Here is a 22,930-nt window from a genome sequence, read left to right as displayed (position 1 = left end):
CCCCACCTGGACAGGACGTCTGGGAGGCAACTACTGCAGAGCACCCCTGGTGGGGGTCCAGGGCCTGATCGGGTTGTTTAAACACTCCTACATGATCTGACAAGGACAACCTGTGACTTCCAATGAACCAAACCACCCACCAGCCATCACCAATGGCCCTGCCTGGGGACACCAGGGGACAGGGGCCTGTGGTAGGGCGCATCTCATTTCCAGGGTTCTCTGAACAATGCTATGCCCAACAACACTTGCACCAATTGCCCGTTAAAGGGAGCCGAATTACCCCAGGCCCAGTATAACTGGGAGAAATACATGGTCCACCATGCCTTTGTAATTTCTATGTACAACTGCAGTTGCAAAGCAGAAATGTTCCAGCAGAGGGCGCTGCTGCACCATCCAACAGAGCAGGCAATGAGCCTCAACCTCTCCAGCAGCTGTCCCACTCGCTGCTCTGAGGTTGGGAAGCTGGTGTAGAAGGTTCATCATTTGTCACCTTGCCCTCCCATGGCTGCAAGCCACGTGTGTGGGATCTATTACTGCTGACATGTGGCCACATCTAGACCATGTTCTCACTGGAGACCTTCCGTATGAGACCCCAGCTCAGGTCCTGGCAGAAGGATTTCTAGGACAGTTGGAGGTCCCTCAATGTCCAGGCCATGAACCTGTTAGATACAGCAGCTTAGCTGACCAAGAACTCCTAAAGTAAGGTTCCATGGCCACAGCAGGGGGTTGGGGTGGGACAAGAGGCACACTAAAGAGGGGTGTACTTCAAATGCATCCTGAGACCCCCACTCACATCCACCTTGTGAAGCGACCTCATGAGGCAGCCTGAAAACTTCCACCAGACACCATGGTCCTGACACTCAGCGGGAGTCAGACCAGCTGCCCTCGTGCCAGTGACCTGGGACCAGGCCCTTCATGGAGCTCAGATCCTCCAGGACCTCAGGCTTCTTACTGCCCAGCCCATGCAGCTATGGCTTGCCTGGACCAGCTAGAAGGCCTCAGGCCCAAGTGTCCTGATAGCTCAGGCTCATAGAGAAGAGGTACACATTAGAGCCAGGCCTGAAACATGCCAGCTAACTCCCTTGGAAGCCTCTGGCTGCTCAGTGGCTGATGCATCACACTCCCAAGCCAGCAGGCTCCGGGATTCTTAGCTGTGGGTGGGAAAGAGCAGCCACCTCACAGGGGTGGTGAAACAAACCACGAGTTCCCAGCGCACCCTCCCTACCTTATCCTCATACACACCTGGGAGAACCGGCCGAAGCCCAAAGGGGCCCTTGGTTGGGGAAATGCCTCTGACGATGCAGTCAAACAGGAAGCTGATCTGCTCCCCCTCAGCTGAGGACAAGAAGAAGACCCCAGCCCCTGTAGAAAGACAGAGACACAGAAGTGAACCCAGCACTAGGGCAGGTTAGAAGGATCCCCAGAGTAGCAGCCAGGCTCCAGGGTATGGTACGGGAAAAGTGAGCAAACTCCAGCCCAAATCCTTATGATCCAACACACCTCCCCATGAAGCCACGTCTTTAGAGCCCCAGACTCCCTATATGCTTTCTCCACTCCACACAGCCATGGAATCTGCCAAGGCAGTCAGGGTGCCTAGTTCACAGCACCCCAGTACCCCTGGACCAAGCCTAAAGGAGTGATGTCCTCCACTTGCAGCAGTTTGTCCCTGAGGCACTGGGTTAAGCATTGCCCCTTCAGCAGTGCCTGGGGACTAGCAGGGCAAACCGTGGCACAGTGCTATCTATGTGCCCCTCCCAGGTCACACTTCCCACGCCACATGGCATGGCCAGAACATAGTGGTCCCACACTTCACAAGAGCATCCTGTCCTGACTACACTGTCTGAGACTTCTACCAAGGATGGTCTCTGGCCCCACACACGGAACTTCCATGGACAGGCGCACACAAGCCCTAGCAGCAGGCAGACATGCTATGGCCTCTGCCTGCCAGGATTCCAGCTGCTCATCTGCTCCAGAGTACCAATGCATCCCCCACCCACCCACCCCTCTGTGCTGCACACAGGTGAGGCGGGTCTGGATGGCTCCCTCAGGTCCTCAGGAACTCGGGCTCCCATCTCAGCATGGCCATCACTGACATCAGTCACAACGGGACTGACTGACCTGGGACTCTGGTGAATTACCTGTGAATGTCTGTCCAATTTGTGGTACAGTCTGTTGTACCCACTTCACAAATGATCAGCCATCACTCTGACCAACACAATGTTCTCTATATTTTAAGTGACATCCCTCTTCCTGGAGGTCACAGGGTAAAGGTGTACCCTTGAGGTCATGGGCACATTCCAGGAATGGCTCCACCCGTTCTGCCCACTCAGCAGAAGGAAGAATCTGCGTGCCATCAGTGCAGGATTACTGGGGGGGGAGGGGGAGGGAGCTCCAGACCCAGGAGAAGCCCAGCAAGAAGTCAGCAAGGAGGGTGCCCCCAGGCCATGTGCCACCAGGCACCTGGCTGGCCCTCCCACTAGGTCTGAGCCCCATCCAAGGGTGAATGAAATCCCTCCCTGGCTGCGTGAATGGGAGGCCAGGCTGGCTGTGCCCACTTGCTGAGCCAAGGCTGGAGGGGGGACACTCAGCACCTCGTCAGCACACAAGAATCTCTCCCTGCTCCAGGCCTCTGCCATTGCCCAAAGAAAGGCAGGAAGGGGCAGAGCAGGAGGAGGACTTGCAGAGGCCGCTCTGTGTGGCTGGTGAAAGGGCCGAGGACAGAGACGGCCCCATGCCAATTGCTCTGCCTCCTATCACAGTCCATTTTCACCAACCTGAAGCCATGGATTCCATAACATGAAGGCTACTGTCTCCCTGGGTGTAACCTGGAGTACACAGCACCTGTGACTATGGAAGCTCCAGGTAATGTCCCAAAGCAAAATCATTCTTGCTTTAGAGATGAGCAAAATGAGGGCAAAAGAGAGACAATCTTCTTGTGTGTGGTCAAAGCTGAGAGATGGGCTGAAGCCTAGGTCAGGGGGCCCACCTGGGACTGGCACTAAAGAACTGGTTTCACTCTGGGCAAAGGGCTACGAGAGCAGAGGTGGATGTGGAACAGAAGCTAATGTCTACCCTGGTGCCCACCCACAAGGCCACAGAGAGGACCAGACAAGCCCTTTTAGGTGGACGGGTCCTGTGGGCTGGGCTGCGCTGGGCTGGGCAAGCATAGTACCATGGCCTTAGCCAGAGGGTAGTGCATTTTCTGTCATTCCAGCCATCATCTTCTGACCAGCTTGCACGATACATCCCATGGTTGTTCTCTGTCCCCATCTACCACCCATCCAATACAGGGCTCAGCCAGTCTGGCCCCAGCTCTCACAAAAGGCCAGGCCTCTAATCCTGAGCTTACAGACAGCTGGCAGAGGCTGAGGGACAATCAGTCCCCCGACTATAAAAAACCACATTACCGAAGGGAGTGGAGCCGGCACTGCATTCCACTGGGGCGTCTGCGGAGTGTCACGCTCCCTAGAAGACGCGTGGTCAGCTGGACAGCCAACAACCACCAGCCTGGGCCCCCAATGCCCACTTGACATCCCCACCAACCACCCCATTTATGACCCCCACAAGCCATACCCATCTCCAAGGGCTTGTCTGCCTAGTCCCTCAAAGCCTAGGGGTAATGCTTTCTGAGGACACAACACTTACAGGTTCCCTCTTCTACCATGTCCCCTCATATTTTCTCACCTACTAAGGATCTAGGGACTATCCAGAGCCCCCTGGATGATAGCCTCCCTAGGAGGTAGCCACCTTGTCTAGCCACACTCCTTAGCCTACCACAATGTCCATCAGCCTTAAGACATGGCATCCCCTTTTATGATGTCATTCCTGGCCCTGTCCCCAAACCTCATCTCAATAAGTTGTCAGTTCACCCTGAGATGTTCTTCATCTTATCTGTGTCCCAGACCCCAGACCTTGAGACAGAGCCTCCAGTGCCACAGCTAAAGAAGCCACACATAGATGTGGGTGGAAAGACGCCCGCAGGGGCCTTCTCAGCACTGCTCAACAGCCAGCTGTGCTTCTAGGAAGGGTGGGGCTGGCCCAGCTCCCCACCACCCTTCCTCTCTGCCCTGAGCACAATTGCCCATCCAGATAGGCTAGCTTCTCTTCCCCCCCCCCCCCCCCCCCCCCGGCATCCAGCCAGCCTGAGGTTTCCTCTGAGTGGTCTAAAGTGGCAGAGGTAACACTCTTCCATTTCTAGGCTGAGGCCATTTAGGGGTCTGGCAGCACCCACTTTTGCCCTCTTGAACCCAGTTACTCTGTGAAGAAGCCTGGGCTACACTACCAGACAGACGGACTGCAGTTCCCTGCCAACCACCAGCCCCAACCACCATGCTGACTTCCGAAGTCCCAGCCAGTGCCTCTACCCAAGTGACCCAGTCAGCACCTGGTGGAGCAGAGAAAAGCTGTCTTGCTGGGCCCTACCCAGATCCCTGACCCTCAGAACTATAAGAAATGGAATAGTTGCCATGCTTGGGGGCCACAGTAACATTGCAGTAGATAACATGAGGATGAGGAGCTCTTGGGACACTGAGGAGCCTGCTCAGCTGATAACGATTGTGTTCTGGCAAAGTCCTCACAATCACTGCGACCATGACTCCTGGACACACACACGCACATGCACCATGCTACATACACACCACACACCGCACACAGCACACATATACACCATGCACACACACAGAATTCAAGAGCATTCAGCCAAAGACCCTGTCAGCCTGTCACTAGGCTCCACCCTCACCAGGGCCACTCACAGAACCTTTGCCCACTCGTGAAAGTCCTGCGAGGCCCAACTGAGGCCACTCCTCCTCAGGCATGGGATGCTCCTTCATAGCCCGGAAAGCAAAGGGTGACTATGAGCCCCACTGCCATTGCACAGCGCCTCTGCAGGCGCGGCGGTGCCGTGGGAGCTGACAGCCACTCCCCGGCACAGCTGAGAAAGCTGAGGCCCAGCATGAGCACAAACCATCAACACCACTAAAATGATGGTGACAGCAGGGTTTGTGACACACTGACAGGGAGAAACTGAGGCACATGGTCTCCACTGTCCCTAAGAGGCAACTTGGCCCATCTCAGAGGGCAGGGGACACTGTACCTGCCCTTTTAGGCCGCCTGCTCTGCCCAGAACAAACTAGCCCCAGAGGACACAGATGGCAGCTGCTGACAGCTGGCAGAGTCTTAATTACTGGGCAGCTGGTCCTACTCCTGCTCCGTACACCCCTGACTTGCTGCCCACTCTCTGCCAAAGAGGAAGAGCTGGTATACCAGGAATGGAGGCCACAGGGCAGCAGCCATGGCCCACCTGCCATGATGGGAGCCGTGTAGATGAGGAGCAGCATGTGGCTGGATCATCTTTTCCACCAGTCCCATGAATACCAGGGTAGCCCGTGCCTCAGTCTCTTCATCTGAAAAACGGGACTAGACCACAAGCCCCAAGGGACAAAGCCAGGGAGCTAGCACACACAAGGGCCTACACGGGTCCTGCTCTGAGTGCCCATGGGAGAGGCTTCCAGGAAGCCCACTGTGGCTGGTGTGAATTCTTGCCTTGTTTAACAGTGGGCTCCAGACACTGCCAGGACACTGAGAGGGCCCTGTGTGCCAATGCCACTACATCACTACAAAGCCAAGGGGATTCCACCCAGAGCCAGGCCACTGGGAACAACAGAGACCAGACCACAGGCTTGGAGAAGCAAGACAGGTAGTCTCAGACCCAGAGAGGCCCGACAGCCTAAGCTGTGTGTGCAGGATCTACTCTGGAGGCAGCAGACCCCCAACAAATGGCCACAGTTTGTAAATGTTACCCCACCCCTACTGAGTCACTGTGAACAGGAGACAGGACCAGTTGTGTCCTGCCTGGTATGCCTGCATCCCCCTTCCCCACTGCCTAGAAGCAAAGCATGAGAGTGGGACTGAGGCCATATACAACCAAAGAGTCCTTGCTCTGCCCTGACCCTACCACTCACCTCAGCAAGCCTTTCCCACTGCCCACCTGCTACCCACTGCCAGTCACTACCCTGTTAACACTCCTAGAACCCACAGGTCTCCCCACAACTAGTGCTGTTTAGACAAAACTCAGAATCTTCCAGATCCCTCAGCCTCTTCCTCCAGACTATCGGTACCCTGAGGACAATGCCATCCTCCTCAACACAGACCTACTGATGTCATTTCCAACACTGCTCCTAGGGTCGGGGGCTGGGCCTGGGCCACCAGCCAGCCTCCAGTCCCTCAGTGCCCCTTCCTCCTGCCTTTCTCCCAAGGCCCCGTGTCTGGGAGGACCCATGGAAATGTGTTTTGATTTTGTGGGTCAGAATCATATATGGCCATAGGATTCAAACTGTATCCAGGCAGCATGTCACCACAGAAGGCCACAAATCCCTATGGCCATGATCCCAAGTAAGGTGGTGTTAAGGCCAGAGGCAATGCTTAGAAAATGGAAACAGACCTCCAAGATGTACTCCCTGGGATGCTCTGAGGAGGCTCTGCTGACAGGAGTGCCAGGATGGGCATGGTCCCTGAGAGAGGGCCATTAAGGTGCTCTGACCCCATGTTGGAGGACAGCTTGGGATTGCTACCTGCTAAATTCTTAGCATCCAGTGACATTGCTCCTCTGAGGAAAAGGTGAGGCCCACACAGATATGGCAGGGGGTGAGCAGAGAAGGACTTTCTGAGTTGATCTTCTACAGAAACTTCTCATCCTTAATATCTGGCCCAGTATGTCCCTGCCCCTCTTCCTGGTACTCAGGAGGCAGAGGTAGGCAGATCACTGTGAGTTCGAGGCCAGCCTGCAACTGTAAATTCCAGGTCAACAGGGTTCTCCCTGTGCTTTCTGAGGAGCTGGCTGGGGTGAGAATGCAGGATATAGTTCTGGAGTGACCGGGGCCAGGCTGGGGGCTATCCCTAGGGGAGGGAAAGAATGTTAGTAATTCTATACCTCAAGATCTACCAGAACCTTCCAATGATGCCCTCCAGTTCTATCCTCCAAACCTGATGTGGACAAGCCATAGGCTCACCATGACCCAAATTCTAGAACCATCAAGGCTAAATGGTGGCCCTTAAAAGACATGTTCACATCTGGAAACCGAAAGGGTCTTTGCAGGTGTGGCTTGCATAGGATCTGGACACAAGGCCATTCTGCCAATCCAGCTGTCCCTGTAACCAGCAACAGTCCTCATGAGAGGCAGAGAGAAAGACAAAGCCAAGATGGAGGTGATGTAGCCATCAGCCAAAGACATGGGGAGCCCCAAGCAGAAAAAAGCCTGAGGACCCCTTGAGTAAGGTCCTGCCAACTCCTTCCTTGGGACTGTTGGTCCCAGGCTGTGCTTGCTTTAGTGCGGTCATTTGCTACCGTGTCCCCAGGACACAGGCACCACTGTTCCCTGAGCCATACTGGACTGTGGCTCCTCTCCCAGGATGGTCTAGATCTGCCTACATGTGTGACAGATGCACAGACTTCCAGCCACTTGTTCTGGCCACCAGCCCTGTGTTGCATCAGGGTGTCATGGCTTGGCTGTACTTGTCTCTATGTCCATCTAGAAATCAGTTTATAGAAAACAGAGCAGCGAAGCTTATCACTGTAGAAAAATAGAACCCAAGAAGACCTAGGAACAGAGGGCCTGGCCCAGCCAGTCTCTCCAGCCTAGCCTTCAGGATCGCCAGCTAATGGACCTCGACAGTGTTCTCCCACTGTCAGCGGTCTGGGGAGCTAAGCAGGGCTTGGGCCACAGGGAGAGTTCCCAAAAGTGCTCGCCACAAAGCATGATTCGGACTAGCCAGCTCCAGGCACGGCCAGTCCAAGCAACTTCTTGCAAGCAAGGAGCTAATTCAGGACCTTTCTCAGAAGCCCTAGGCTGGCCCTGAATAGTTTACCACAGACCAGTGTCAGGCTTCTGCCCTTTCAGGAGGGTCACACAATGTCAGAGATGTGGCAAGCAGAAAAGAGTCCATCCATACCAAGCGATGGAACTGTTAGCACCGAGGCTCCACAGCAGAGATGGCAGTGGCTCTATTATACTCTACTCCAGACAAAATGAGCAGATTCCAAGACTAGCCAGAGTCCCTCCCACCTATGTCCGGGGATTCCACAGAGAGAAGCAGGGACTCTGCTGTGCTCACTCAGGGTGGCTCCGGGAGCCCCCAAATCAAGGGGCTCCCCAGAGGGAGAAGCTGTTACATGAGTGACTAGTCTGTAGTCCCTGACCACCATGTGACAGAGGGGGATAACTGGCCATCCCACCAGCCTAGCTGCAGATTATCCCACATCTCTGGCTCCTGAGGCCTAACAAGCACTCATCCAGCAGGCAGTGCTTGGGGTGGCCCATCTTGCCTCAGAGCTGGCAGGGGCAGTAGTGGCATTCCCCATGAATCTGCTAGTCACACTGTCCCTGCACCCCAACAGGAACTTGGGTCTCATCCCATGTCCTCATTTATCCCTTTGCTAAACACTTCGAATGCCCTTGCCCCACCCCACTTAAGCCTTTGCAGAACACAGGACCCAGGCAGCAGCCAGTGAAACCCACGCCCCTGATTGCATTTGTTTGGCCCAGAGAGATGAGGCACTAGACCTGGTGCCTGGTAAAGACCACATCTAACCCGGTCATGCTAGACTGGGGCTAAGCCCTCCCACTTGTACCTCATGCCCTCCTCACACCCCTAAGTGGGTTGGGGTTGCACTTTTTTTAAAAATTTTTTTATAATTTTTTTTATTTATTTATTTGAGAGTGACAGACACAGAGAGAAAGACAGGTAGAGGGAGAGAGAGAGAATGGGCGCGCCAGGGCTTCCAGCCTCTGCAAACGAACTCCAGACGCGTGCGCCCCCTTGTGCATCTGGCTAACGTGGGACCTGGGGAACCAAGCCTCGAACCGGGGTCCTTAGGCTTCACAGGCAAGCACTTAGCCGCTAAACCATCTCTCCAGCCCGGGGTTGCACTTTTGACAGGATGGGTGCAGGGCAGGGAAGGTAGGGAGTCCCAGATGCCTGGTCTCCATCCCCTCTTCCACCCAAGGTATGGTGGCTATGAAGGATCCTCAAAGAGACGGGCACGCCCTACCCCAGACCCAGCACTCTGACAGTGCTCACCTCAGAACCAGAGTCCAGGTCTCTAAGAGGCCAAGTGCCGTGGGCAGCTAGCAAGAATAAGCAGCTGGCCAGAGGAGAGAAGAGGGGGGCCCCACTTCTTCCTACAGCAGGAAGTCACTGGAAAGCCCACTCCTACAGTGACCAGGCAACCACCTCCAAGTCAGTGTGATGAGCCTCGCCGTCTTCCAAGCACCAGCCACCCATGGGGCACCTAACCTGGTGTCTGAAACCCTATGTGCTCAGTGCCACCTTGGTCTTTGCACTCCACTCGCCCTGGTCATGCACAAGTCTAGGCCTGCATGGCACAGCTCTCAGAGTTCAGGGACAGAGCTTCACACCCCCAAAGGTCATGACCACTCTTCCAACACATAACCATCTCAGCTCTGATATTCAGGTAGCTCTGAGCCTCCCAGGGGTCATGGTGGCTGAAAGATGTTTTGCTTTGTTTTTTCATTTTTCAAGGTAGGGTCTCACTCTAGCTCAGACTGACCTGAAATTCACTATGTAGTCTCAGGATGGCCTCAAACTCATGGTGATCCTCCTACCTCTCTGCTGGGATTCAAGGCATGTGCACAACATCCAGCCTTGAAGTTCTTAGTGAATGTGTCTGAATAGGCATGTAGTACTGACAACAGGAGGTCACATGTTCTCAGGAGCTTATTCTTCTGTACTTTTCTCAATGAATATGAGGGACTCTGAATGAATACACTCTATGACCTCATCCACACACTAGCTGTGCTCTGGAGCTGCCAGGATCCCTCCTCCCATCCCCAAGGGGCCTCAAGCTTCCTCCCCACCCCAGGAAGGGAGAAGCAACAGGGAGCCCAGGCTCAAAGCAGTTCATCATGCCAGCCTTCCTCCTGTAGTAAAGACACAACACTCAGCCTCCCATCAGGTCTCGGAGAAGTCAGTCAAGCCAGCATGTGCAGGCTGGCCAGCTCAAGTGGTCCCCAGTGACCCCTGCATGGAGTATACTTACAGTACCCACACCTGGTCCCGCCTTCGAAGATGAATCCATTTGGCACAGCCCCGTAACGCCGGAGGTCAGACAGCTTCCACTGCCCTGTGACAGCTGGAGGGACGTCTCTGGCCAGGACAAGGATGTCATTGCAGAGGTGCAGGGTGGCTGGGCCACTCTCCAGCTTGGTGCCAGGAGCCACTGTCACATGGAACCTATGCACTGAGGACCAGAGAGGGAGCAAAAAGGCATCACCGTGAGGAGGGGCAGAGTGGCAGCACTCGAGGGGCTGGCTAGTGAAGGGAGTGCACTGCCTCAGGACCCTGTCCTTGTAACTGCTCAACTGAGGAGTGACTGGCACACCTTAGGCGGCACTGAGTGTAAAGGATACCCTCATGTGGGGGGCCCACTTACATCCCCTTCCATCTTTAAGAATCTTCTCAGTCAGAAGCAAGCAAGTCCTCTGAAGGGACTGACTGCTGACCGCTGCCCACAGCACACCATTCTAACTAGGCAGGTGTGGCCGCAGGGGCTCCAGGGAGTATAGACTTTGGGTGAGATGCATTCATCTATCTCTCTGGGGAAGCTGGTGCGGTCCCATTTCACCGGTGGAGAAAGTGAGGCATGTTTCAGCCTCAGGCAGGACTCACAGGAGAGCGTGGCTGACACACTACCTGAGAGCAGCATGCTCGGAGGTAGCGGGGTGCAATCCTGGTCTCCTCTGGTCCCATTCGCTCCCTGAGCTCAGCCCTGTACCTAGGAAAGCTCCTTAGAGGCCCATGGTCACAAGCACAGTCCCTTCACCCCCTTTCTCCTCAGATCACCGTACCCTGAAGGCAGTCCAGGGTCCTGTGAGCCCGTGGTAACCCACCTGCCTATTCACCTCCAGCCCCCAAAGCCAGAGGGACCCTAGTTTCAGTGTCACCTCATCGTCCTCCAAGCTGTGGCGTGGAGTTCCTTCTCACCTAGCCCACCCTCAGGCTGCAGGAGGTCACCTGTCCGCTCGCCCTCGGCTTGGCCACTGCCCTTCTTTCCCGTCAGCCCGCTCCTGACACCCTCACCTCCCCTACACCCTGCCACACGGCCCACGTGGGAAGCAAAGGACAGAATTTGGAGAGGTCCCTCCCCTTAGATGGCTTGGATAAGGTTTTGAATTTTAACTAATGGGGGTCTATTTAGAGACCTCAACAGGTCCATGGCCCCGAAGGCACACAACCCTAACCCCTGGCCTGAGAATCCCTAAAGGGGCCTGCATGGCTCGCTGCTTTGCACCCAGAGCACAGGGGTCAGGGACAAGAAGGGTACCATTTGAGGCACCTGTCCATTTCCACCTTTTCTATGAGAGTCCCTGGAATCTCATCCTCTCTGCAACCCACACTGGTGAAGGGCCCTGGAGCCATGCCTTAAACCCTGCCCCCAGGCTACTCACCCTCGCCCAGAGCATAGCGGATGCGGGAGTCCCAGGCGCACATGACCTCTCGGCTATCGAAGCCCAGCATGACGGCCTGGGACAGGCAGATGATGGCCAGTGTATGGGCCAGGCCCTCGTAGGACAAGCCAGGCTCCAGACCACAGATGTCCTCCAGGGTCAGGCCACTGCGCTCCCGTAGGCCCTTGGAGCGCTCGGCCTTGTCCTTGTAGACGAGCATCAGGAGGCAGTCTGCTCAGACAGGCGAGAGGCCACAGAGAGGCCATCAGGGTGCTGCCTGCACTGCCCACTTCTCCCATCCTCGACACTTTACCCAGGAAGCCATGGCACAACTGGGCAAAACTTGGGGCTTAAAGGGTAACTCTGAACAAGGCTTACCCATCATAAGCCCTGGGTACAAAGTAGGTCAGTCCCTGACCCTGCGACCCACAGGTCACAGGAACAGAGGACACAGAGCCCTTCATGCTGCACAGACTTACTGACTCTGCACCTTTGGGTGCCTGAAAGTCACCAGGCATCCACCCTGCCCCAGATCCTGGCACCACTCTGGTCACCCTTGGGGCTGCAGGAGCCACTGTTGGTGGCTCTGTGAAGCAGACACAAGTTTTCCTAGTAGCTCAGGCTTTCCATCCCAGCCCAGTGCCCACTCCCTGCACCTCCAGGGCCTGCTCCACTTCCTGGTTCTTTTAGTGAAGCCTCTGGCCTCTAAAAAGCAGATGCTTTCTGCAAACATCCTCAGCAAAGTTATGCAATGACCTAACTCCCAACAGACATGGCATATACACTGATCCTGCAGGCAGACAGCTCAGAATCTCAATGTGTTGAAGTTTTCTTCCCTTCCCTGCTTGGTTCTTCAAACCTGGTCAGAACCTAGAAGCCAGGGCCTGCACAGCTGTGGAAGAGGATGGGCAATAAGCTTTCCATGAGGGCCACACAGTGTCAGCGGCTGCTACCCAACAGGGCCCGGAGTGCGGGAGCAGCCAAGCAGTATGCTCACCAGCAAGCACAGCTATGTTCCAATAAAACTTTACAAAAGCAAGGAGATGGAGGCAAAGGATTAGTTCAAGGCCAGTCTGTGCTACATGAGACCTTGTCTCAAAAACAAAATAATCCAGGAGCTAAGAAGGCTTCCACTTCCTATTTGGGAATTTATCCATTGTTCACAATCACTGAAAGTGAAGCTATTCTAAATCAAAGGAAAAAAAAAATCAAACTTGCAGACATCCACTTGCCCACCTCAGAGTTTCCAGCTTAATCTCTCTCCCAAGAGCCACTGGGTAAAGGTTATGGTAGAGACACATTCATGGGCAGAACGCAAGAAGCTAGGCTAGAGAGGAGTGAATCCAACAAGGAACTGTAAACACAGTGAGTCCTTCACAAATGTCCTCAAATGTTCCCAGGTCACAGAGAAATGAGAACCCAAAGGTCACTCTCCAGAGGGCCCATGTGGGAAGTCACAGGAGCAGTGGGGCATGCAGCCACCAGATCTGCTCCCATGGTCCTCTGCCCTTTGGGGTCCTAGTGTGTCCAGAGGGCTACAGTGGACTTTAGTGGGGTTACTTCTGCCTCCAGGGGCCCTAGCACTAAGCTCAGCCACTCCCCATGGAGAGTGGCAAGAATTTCCAAGGGAATGTCCCACTCTATACCATGCTGCCCCTGTGGATCCTCGCTGGTAGAAATGCCTACTCTGCCGCCTGCCACGTGCCCTCAGGGATGTCCCTGAAGCTCTCAGCCCCTGTGTCCTCCTGGCTCCTTTCAGCTCTTTGGCAGGCTACCAACAGGGCCCCTAGGGAAAAGTCCTTCCTCCCATACAGACCCTCCCAATGGCCTGCTTCTGCTGCTGCCTCTTGACTGTGATGCTAGGCACCATCATCCCTCCCCACTAACTCTCCAGACACCCCAGCCACATCTGTCCACACCCTCTGGCCACTCTGTCCTCTGTCCACTCACCTCTGCTGGACAGCTGCTGTGTCTCCTAAGTGCTCACCTGTAGGTCATCCTCAAGCTAGAGCCCCTGACTGTCCTCATGTCCCATTCCACCTCTGCAGCCACAGTATCCCACAGGGCAGCCATGGATGCCACCATCTGTACCCTTGTCTGTTTACTCTGAGCTTTGAACGTAGCCCACTTCTTCCGGTGTCCCAGGGCCAGCCACCATGCCAACACAGGAAAGGGTTGGACATTCTATCCATGACTACCAGCTGTTTCAGGTGTAGCCTGGCCAGCATGGCCTGGTGAAATTGTCACCTCATTTGTTCAAACATTAACACTCCCAGTTATATATGGTCAAGAGATGTGTCAACAACTTTTTCCACTGGACACTAATGAATACTTAGCTTTCTGGGGATGGCAGCCTCCATCACAATCTCGGGTCAAACACCCCAAGAGATAGCATGTGGATGCTGTGGTAGCTTCTGGTGAAACAGATTACAGAAACAGTCAGTGGGCTGGATTTGGCCCAGAGATCCAAAGGTATGCGCTGGAGTAGAATTTGCTTATGACTGGCATTGAGCAAGTATTCCTCAGCCTGACTGACATCTGTGCTGACCAGACTGGTTTAGGGAGTGGCGGTCCCACATCTGTCCCCAGCACCTTCTTCCCAGTGCCCTGATGCATCCCTCAGCCTGTCTTGTCTCTGGGTACTCACAGACTAGCAACTTGTGCCCCAAGGCAGCTGGGAATGCTGAGCACTGCCTGAACCTTCAGGAGCTGAGTGTTGGCCAGCAACAGAAGGCCCCATGGCCTGGAGATCTGTGAGGGCAACTTTTTGGGGAAAGGTGTCATAAGTAGAGAGGTCCTCAATGATCCTGTGGGTGCTGACACGGACTTATGTGAAACCGAAGAGAAGTGAGGTCACACAAACACAAGCAAGGGTTGAGAATTGCAGCCTCAATCCAAAAGTAATCAGAACCACTAGTGAGCTGGAAGGTGCAGTAAGCACGTGACCCAGCCCGCGTCTTGATCTCACATTCATATTCCACCCCACCTCGTGTTTTGTTTTTCAAGGTAAGGTCTCACTGTAGCTCAGGCTGACCTGGAAGTCACTATGTAGTCTCAGGCTGGCCTCAAACTCACAGCAATAGCAATCCTACCTCAGTCTCCTAAGTGCGGTGATTAAAGGTATGTGCCACCACACTGGGCTTGATCTCACATTTCTGCCTCCAGATCTGTGAGGGGAGAAATGCCTGCTACTGGAAGCCTGTCTGGTGGTATTCAGATGAGACTGGGCACATTCAGGGCAATACAGCAGTAGACTGGTTTGTGGTATTCAGATCCCCATGTCATGGCCACAGGAAACTAACACCTGCTCCAGAACAGTGACTGTTTTCACCAGGAACAGGATGGGTGGAGCTTGATGTCATGGGCAGGGCTCCTGCACCTGCTAAAGGAGCAGCTGATACCCACCAGGTCCTTAGCCCCCAGCACGTGGCTCCACTGGCTTGGGCGTGGGGAGGCAGCTGGGTGGCATGTAAGAGTGGGCCCCCTCGAGGCAGGTCTGAGTGCACAGCAGCTGCCGCAGCCCTTCCTCCACCTCTCCTGCACCCCTCCCCCCCCAGCACCATCACCCTGTCCTCCAGTAGCCCAGGTGACACAGGGACAGGGACCACTGACGCAAGCCCCAGGTCAAGGCTAGTCAGCAGGATCAGGTCAGTGTTATGGATTGGATATGCCCAACCACAAATGCTCATATGTCTAAAGCCTGGTCCCCAGTGGGTGGCACTATTCAGAGGTGTTGGATTGTGAGGATGCTAACTTCATGGGAGGAGTAATCTCTTGATGAGTTCATAGTGAATAAATTATAAGGAGATGGGGCCTGCTTGGAGGAAGTAGGACACAGGGGCATGCTTAAAAGGGTATATCTTGTCCCTAATCTCTTCCTCTCTGTCACTCTGCTTCCTGACCACCATAAGGTGAGCAGACTCCTCTACCATAAGCTCCTGCCCATGAATCTCTGCCTCATCACAGGCCTAAACACAAAGCAGCCAGGTAAGGCTCGACTGAACCTTCTGAAATGGTGAGCCAAAGCGCACCCTTCCTCCTTTGAGTTGTTCTCACAGAGACAGGATGCTGGTGCAGGAAGCTGCTATCTTGCTGGGCACCACATGCCTGGGGCATTAGACTGAGAACTCAAGACCTGCACCACTGGCCAGCTGCCTCCTTCTTAGCTGCCTCTTCCACAGGAAGCCAGGTCCTGGTTGAGGAAACACAGTGGCCTTGCCTGCCAGGCTGTGGTCACACCCATGTACTGGGATGGAGGAATCTGGGCTGGGCTGAACCTGTTAGGAGTCCACTGGCTCCAGATGCATGAGGTAGAGCATGAGGAGCTCTGGGTGAGGACAGTACAGGGCAGGGTCAACTGTGGATACTGTGGTCACTCTACTGGGTGGAGAAAAAATGATAAGATAGGGGACCCACAGCAAACAGTGCCACCTACGCCACGGGGGCCACTCACACTCATGCACACATGCACGCTCACATCACCCGTGCACTGACTGAGTATGTGTGCCCCAACATTCCTGCACTGAGACTCTCGCCTCAGGCATTAGTAGGCTGGGCCATTGGGAGTGATGAGACCATGAAGTACAGCCTCAGGAGACCAGTGTCCGCAGAAAGGATCCCAGAGTGGCCTGCCCTTGCACCCCATGAAGATGGAGGTAGAAAATGGTGTTTGCTCCATACCAGTCTCTAGACTTCCAGAAGTTCATGTCTGAAGTTTACAAGTTCATGCCCCAGCTACAGCATGCTATGATAGCAGCCAAGCCAACTGATGGTCACAGACAAGCACACACATTCACTCCCACATCCTTATTCTTGTATATGTGCTTATACTCCAATATGCACATCATGTTCCCACACTCACTCTTGCACTCACACATATGCTCCAATATCACAGTGCATCCACTCACACACACTCTTTACACTAAAATGCTCATTCATGAATGTTCATACATACTCACATGTACATAGGTTCACCCTGTACTTGTTTCCATGGTCATTGAGATTGTGTGAGAGAGAGGGACAGAGAGACAGAGAGAAAGGGAGAGACTGGGCATGCCAGGGCCTCCAGCCACTGCTAACAAACTCCCTATGCATGTACTATCTTGTGCATCTGGCTTTGTGTGGGTACTAAGGAATCAAACTTGGACCCTGTGGCTTTGCAGGCAAACACCTTAACCGCTGAGCCATATCTCTAGCCCTGAACCATTGTTTGGGTTGTTTTTTATTTGAGAGAAAGACACAGAGAGAGAATGAGCATACCAGAGCCTTTAGCCACTGCAAACAAACTCCAGATGCATGTGCCACCTTGTGCATCTGGCTTATGTAGGTCCTGTGGAATAGAACCTGGGACCTTTGGCTTTGCAGGCAAGTGCCTTAACTGCTAAGTCATCTCTCCAGCCCAGCCTTTGTTTTTGTCTCAGTCCATGGAGCTGAGGTGCTAGCAATTCACTTAGCAGCCAGCATATGTGGCCAGCACTGGCCCCTCCAGCCAGGCCAGGAACAGACCATTGAGGCCACCATCACCATCAACTACTCAGAAGTATACAAGGTTGGTTGGCAAACTGCCCATACCCCTGAGGTCTCTCTTCTAGCACCTCTGTCCTATTGATGAAGGCTGGGTGATCTGAGCACAGGACATGGAAATGTGACAAGAAGCCAATGATCAGGGCCCACTGTCCCTTGTGGGTGATAAAGACTCTCAACCATCACTGGGAACCCTCAGAACTTGCCTGTCAGGCTTATCAGCTCCTTTTGCTTGGTCTCAACTTCGTTCGACCTTGCCTGCAGCTCAGCTCATTCCACAAATGCTGCCATACATCTGGGACCCATTACACAAAACCTAGCTCCTATGGAGCTGACTTGATGGACAGCAACACACACACCCGGTGGGGACACATAAATGAACCTTAAAGGACTCAGCTTAGAAGTCTCGCTACCTGAGAGGGAGCAGCTGCGGGCAGATGGGCCGTGTGGACTTGGTGTACAGGAGCGTGAAGCCGGCACGGCCTTGGCTGCCACATGGGGGATGAACACAGAGTGGCAGCACAGCTTGGGACACTCTGTCCAAGTGAAGGACACCTTGGGCCTGGACTGGGCTGGAGCAGAAGCAGACGAGGCTGTGACACTGACTGGCTCCTTGAACCTGCCCAGCCCTTCAGGCAGGAGCCACGAGACTTCCTGGTCACCTGGGCGAGACGGCAATGAAAAATAAGAACTAAGGATGGCTTCTGGGACAGAGGTGGGAGGGGGTGCCTGGGAAGAGCTTTCAGGGACACAGCTGGGACCAGGGTCTTCCCTAGGCAGGTAAGGCTAAGAAGTCCATGGGGTGCCTAACATCCATGTGAGCAGGCAGCTGGAAGGCGTTTGGCGTTGTAAAAATAACCATGGAGTCATGAGCTCATGGAGGCCTTCACAGCCAGGGCCCAGGGCCATGCAGAGGGTAGGCAGGAGGCTAAGCTGTGGCCTCTGGGAGGAGGGGCACACAGCAGGGAAGACGGAGTGGTCAGGCCTACAGTCTACCTTAGGAGGCAGCGAGGGTAAGTGTGGGGAGGAAGAGGAGAGTCACACCCACAACAGGGCGCAGGGGAGCCCAGCAGTGGCTGGGGAGGGGTGGACCTAGCTCTGGAGGTCACAGCAACTTTGAGGCGGTGCTCTCTGCGGTGTTGTGGACAGGAGCAGCATAAGCAAGTGATCAGCAGCCTGGAGCAGACTGAACCATCAGACACATGGGAACAACAGAGTATGAGGTCCTAGGCCTATTTTTTGCCAGAGTCTCCTGCCCAACACAGGTAGGGGGAGACACACAGACACAGGGGCTGCACCCAAGCCAAGAAGAAGGTTCACCTCCTATCCTAACCAGCCACTTTCCTGTAGCTACAACAGTCAGGCAGGGACTATCTTTTGACCAACTGAGGACCAAGATGCCTCAGGAAGGTATAACTTCTGGGTCACATATCACAGGAGCTGAACCAAGCTTTGAACCCAGGACTTCTGGTTCCCTGTGCTATTCTTATGGGAAGAAAATTGGCTACCACCCTCCTGCCCTGTCCTGGGCCTGGGGCTAAGATGTCAGCCCACCCCATGGATAGAAATGAAAGCAGAAATGCAGATCTCAAAGCCAGTGAGGGCCCATCACCGTACCATGGACCTCTGTCCTCCTGGAATACACCTTTCCCCAGTTAGCAGAGCTACCAACTGCAGATAGAGGAAGAGTTGTCCTGAGCAGGGTATCAGCTGGCAAAGGACACAGCCTCAAAGTTCCCTGTCCCTGTATGTGAGCTTGAGGCCTCTGCTGCCATCATGAGCACCTGAGCTCCTGAGCTCCTGGCACCTTTCGGGTCCCAGGGTCACCTGGTTGTCTGAGGATGGATGCTGAGCTGTGGACGGCCAACCTGCGGGAATAGCAAGCAAGGCCCTAGGGAGAGACTGGACAAAGACCATTATCAGCCCAAGTTCAGGCACAAGACCCGCCCCCATGTGTGGACTGTGGGCTTCCCTACCTGTAATGACACAAAGATCCCCCCAGCTCCAGGTCTTAGGTCCCTCCTGGTGGCTTTCCTGAGCTAGACAAAGCCCCAGAGGCAATCCACATGGGAAACAGCGGCACAACATCCTCTGAGAAAGCTGCCTGGCTGCTCCATAACCAGGACTGCCAGTCCTCCACAGGCTTAGGAGCCCCCCATCCTGAGCCCACACCAGTGAGAAGCAAGATAGGTTGAGACAAGACGTCTCATCTCAGTGAGCCCCTGGTCAGGACAGGACCCAGATGGAAAGGGGGCCAGCACAGTGGGGGAATTCAGACACTCGTTCCCAACCAAGAGGAGGCTAAGAAATGAGCCAGAGTGCTGCTTCCACAGCAAGCCGGACAACCTGCGCCAGGTGATGGAGACAGTAACTGAGGATCCTCAAAACATATCACAGCATAAATCCAGAAGCTGCTGAGAGTGCAACACTAAAGTAGACGTAAAACACACTCACTGTGGCTCGGGGAACTCTGTGGAAGGGGGGGTAGAAAGATTGTAAGAGCCACAGGTGGGCGGGAATATCGAGAGGTATTTCTATCCACCCACAAGACTGATTGCTGCTTTCACAACTCATAGCCCACAACTCCATGGCGAATACCAGCAATTCCACTGAGGAGGACCCTCAGTGGAGTGGGGGCAGCGAGGAGGGAGATGATGGTACCTACACATGATGTTTCCATACAAAGTTTCTACATAGTTTTAAAAAAAGAAAAGATGAGGCAAAACCTCAAGGCACACAATTCCATTGAAAAACACCTTAAAATCCAGCTCCAAGGGAAGCCCAGCAGGAAGAGGACCCTCATTGGGCCTATTGGGTCCTGAGGCCCCAGGGGCAGTTGTTTGCCACTTGCTCCAATAAGTGTATACCATCTACTGCAGAGACCTGTCACTGCTGAACACATCTCCCAACAAACATGTCTTCCTCTCTTCTACCAACTAAACTTTGCCACAGGGCGGGTACCCAGGAGAGAGGGTATGCTGGCAAGGCACCCTTTGTGCCCCATTCTCCAACCTCCTGGCCCTCCTCAACAACTTCTATGGGCCCTATGAGGAAAGCTGGGATTTTAAAAGCCAGGAATCCTTAATTTCTTATGATAAGAAAGCAGGGCACTCCCCGCCCCCGCATCAGATCAGTGGAGTCTGGGCCACAACTCCAGAGGCATCAGGGTCTCTGGCAGGAAGTGAGGGCTAAGTGGCGAAGGGGAGAGCCCAGTCTCCAGTGGGACAAGAATGAATGTAGCCACAGAGGGATGGCCACAGATGTGGGTTCAGGGAGAGGCTTCTAGAGTGACCTGGGAAACAGTAGTAGGCTCAGAATGAACACTGACCTAGAAAGGCAGGCCACTTCTCTCCATTACCTCTGCATGCCACTTTCTACCCAGCCTCAGCCTAGCTCCAGAGTCACCTCATTACACTAGGTTCCCTTGCCAGTTCCACCACAGGGGGTGGGGGACACTACTCCCTGCCAGCTACATGGGAAGGTCTCTGAGACTATAGCCCATGATTCTGTTCTGGGTGGCACCTGTCTCAAGTGCCTTTTCCATGTCCCTTGGTCATTCTAGAGGTACAGGGTTCAGCTCACCATGGTCCCACTGACCAGCAGCCAACCCTGTGGCTGGCCACAGCTAATCAAAGCCTTTCAGTGCACCAGAGCCTCCTGAGCCTCCCTCCCCAAAGCCTGGCAGGAGCCAGGGTCTCTCACCCTCCCTAGAACCCAGCCTCTTCCCCTAGACACCCTGGGCTCCCTGGGCTTTGAACTACATGGGTGTGGGCATGAAACACTGAGTAGCACGCAAACAGTGCTGAGGACCAGATCATGGAGAGCAAGTCAAGGCCAAGGCAAGAAGTGACTGTCCACAAAGCAGCCAGCCCACCCGGCCCTCCTGGAGCTGACAGACACCACTGGACATCCTGCACGTGGGCGACGCCTTGTACACACCCCTGCCCGGCTCCCCCAACAGACCCCTGGGTGCCAGGACCCGATCCAAGGCACCTGTCTCTCAAAACAGCTGCAACTCAACACTCAGCCCTCCCCATTTCACCAGGTCCCAGGCTGGAACTGCAGAACTGCCCTGGCTCCTGAATGGTCTTCACTCAGCCTAGAGGAGCGGGATGGGAGTGGGGGCTGCCATGGGACCATCTCTCTTCCCAAAGGCCTGTCTCCCCAGACAACGTAGATATCACTTTTCTGGGACCCCGAAGTAGCATTCTTCCTGCCTGACATCAGGCCCAGCCTTTCCCCACCTGGGAAGGTAGAGTGAGGGAGAGATGGCACGACCTGACCTGGAATACCACTTAGGGGATCCCCTGCCCTGAGTATGTCCTCTTCCAAGCAACACGGAAGACTAACTTTCTGGGGTCTGCCTGCTGCTCCTTGGGGAGACGCTGGACTTGGTTTCAGCCAGCCTCGGCCCCCAGGGGGCCTCTGTCTATCACGGAAAAGGGGTCGCCTGTTTCGGGGCCCACCTGAGGCTCTAGCGGGCAGCAGGATCCCGGGGTCCCGGCGCCGTGCCGCGTCTAAGCGGCGTCAGCTCTCCGGTTACCGCCGCGGGGCCGGGTTTCGGTGGCTCCCGCAGCTATTTCGGGCGAGCTGGCACCTCGGCCCGCCGGCGGAGCCGCAGGCCCACGAGGTCCCGCCCGCCGCCCACCCGCAGCCCGGCCAGCTCACCTGCCACCGGCGACGGCTTGCGCAGCACCAGCCACCTACTCTTCCACTGCGGGGACAAGGACAGCGTGAGCGGCCGCCCGCGCGCGCCCCCGCCCCGCGCCCCCGCCTCGCCCCGACCTTCTTGCCGTCCCGCAGCTTGACCTGGCCCTCCACCAGCGCCGCCTCGGTCATCTTCTGTCATGGTTCCCGCCGCCCGCCGCGCCCTCTCCGCGCGCCCAGGGCGCCCGAGCCCAGGGTCACTTTCAAAATAGCTCCGGGAGGGCCCTGAGCTGCGCCAGGAGGGCGGGCCCGGCGCGGCGGGCGGGGCTCGGCGACACCGGGACCTGGATGCACGCGCCCAGTGGCCCGGGGTCTTCCGCCGCCTTCCGAGTGGGAGACAGTAGGTGGCACTAGGCGTGGGTGCCTTTCAGCTAGCCACCTAAGGCCACCTGAAGCAGCCCCTTCCTGAGACTAGTTCAGTCTGGGGCTGAAAAACTGCGGGGAGGGTCAGGTGCTTTCCAAAAAGGAAACTGACCCCACCAAAGGGGACATTGTCACGGGTCTGTAGTGCTCCCAATCTTAGCCCCCACTTTACCCTCAGCCCCTCCCACACCCTACAGTCCACAAATCCCTGATGACAGACTGACCTCAAACAGACCTGGCCCAGGACACTCTAGGTCTTCCCCACCCCCAGATGTGGGTCCTCTAGGCAGGCGGTGGAGCTGGGGCTCTGCAAGGTGCTTGCTTTCCCATCCACTTAGGCATTTGCGTTCCCCCTCAACTTGAACTTCTGGCAGTGAAGTGTCTGCCAGGACTAGTACTCACTGTGCCACCTCATAGTCTCAGCTCTCCATCCCAGCCAAACCACTGGTCGAGAACTGGCCCTGCTGAATCCCTGCTGGTGCCAGCCTGCTAGAGATGGGCACAGAGGAGTTGCACTGCCTTGCAGGGGCTCCACTTGGCAGCCTTCTGCCCAGCTGGATGCAGGTGGTATCTAAGTTTCTGGGTGTCCCCTCCTCAGCTTGCCACTCCAGGGCAGTGGTTCTCAAGGTCTGGCCTGAGCTTCAGGTGCCCACTCCAGGTTATTGTGAAGCCCAAGAGTACTGTCAAGCCTATACCATGAACACATCCGGCGTGTAAGACCGTCTCAAGGCCAAGACTCAGGAGCATCCCAGGAGACAGGGAAGACAGTTGGCGACAACCTGCACCCAGAAAATAAGTTCTCAAGCAAGCAGTGAAGCCCTACCTGGATGCCACCCTGGACCCCAACCCTTAGGAGGTAGGGCCTGGGTGGAAGA

The 22,930-nt window shown here is 55.1% G+C and overlaps 1 protein-coding gene across 2 annotated transcripts in view; it reads right to left on the bottom strand.

The window, feature by feature from the left end:
• Window positions 1–21,911, bottom strand: part of Dok7 (docking protein 7) — a 32,936-nt gene extending 11,025 nt beyond the window's left edge. The window contains exons 1-5 of one of the 2 annotated variants that reach the window (XM_004656000.3): window positions 21,771–21,911; window positions 21,654–21,699; window positions 11,463–11,693; window positions 10,055–10,255; window positions 1,243–1,362 (exon numbers count right to left, since the gene is read on the bottom strand). In XM_004656000.3, the coding sequence (XP_004656057.3) occupies window positions 1,243–1,362; window positions 10,055–10,255; window positions 11,463–11,693; window positions 21,654–21,699; window positions 21,771–21,824 (652 nt within the window). In that variant the 5' untranslated portion in view covers window positions 21,825–21,911. The remainder of the gene's footprint in view (window positions 1–1,242; window positions 1,363–10,054; window positions 10,256–11,462; window positions 11,694–21,653; window positions 21,700–21,770) is intronic. The other variant, XM_045130085.1, reaches the window with a different exon arrangement.
• Window positions 21,912–22,930: the final 1,019 nt, after the last annotated feature.

Source organism: Jaculus jaculus, chromosome 11, assembly GCF_020740685.1.
Source record: "Jaculus jaculus isolate mJacJac1 chromosome 11, mJacJac1.mat.Y.cur, whole genome shotgun sequence".
NCBI classification, from domain to species: Eukaryota; Metazoa; Chordata; class Mammalia; order Rodentia; family Dipodidae; genus Jaculus; species Jaculus jaculus.
This window is presented reverse-complemented; position numbering and strand designations above follow the sequence as displayed.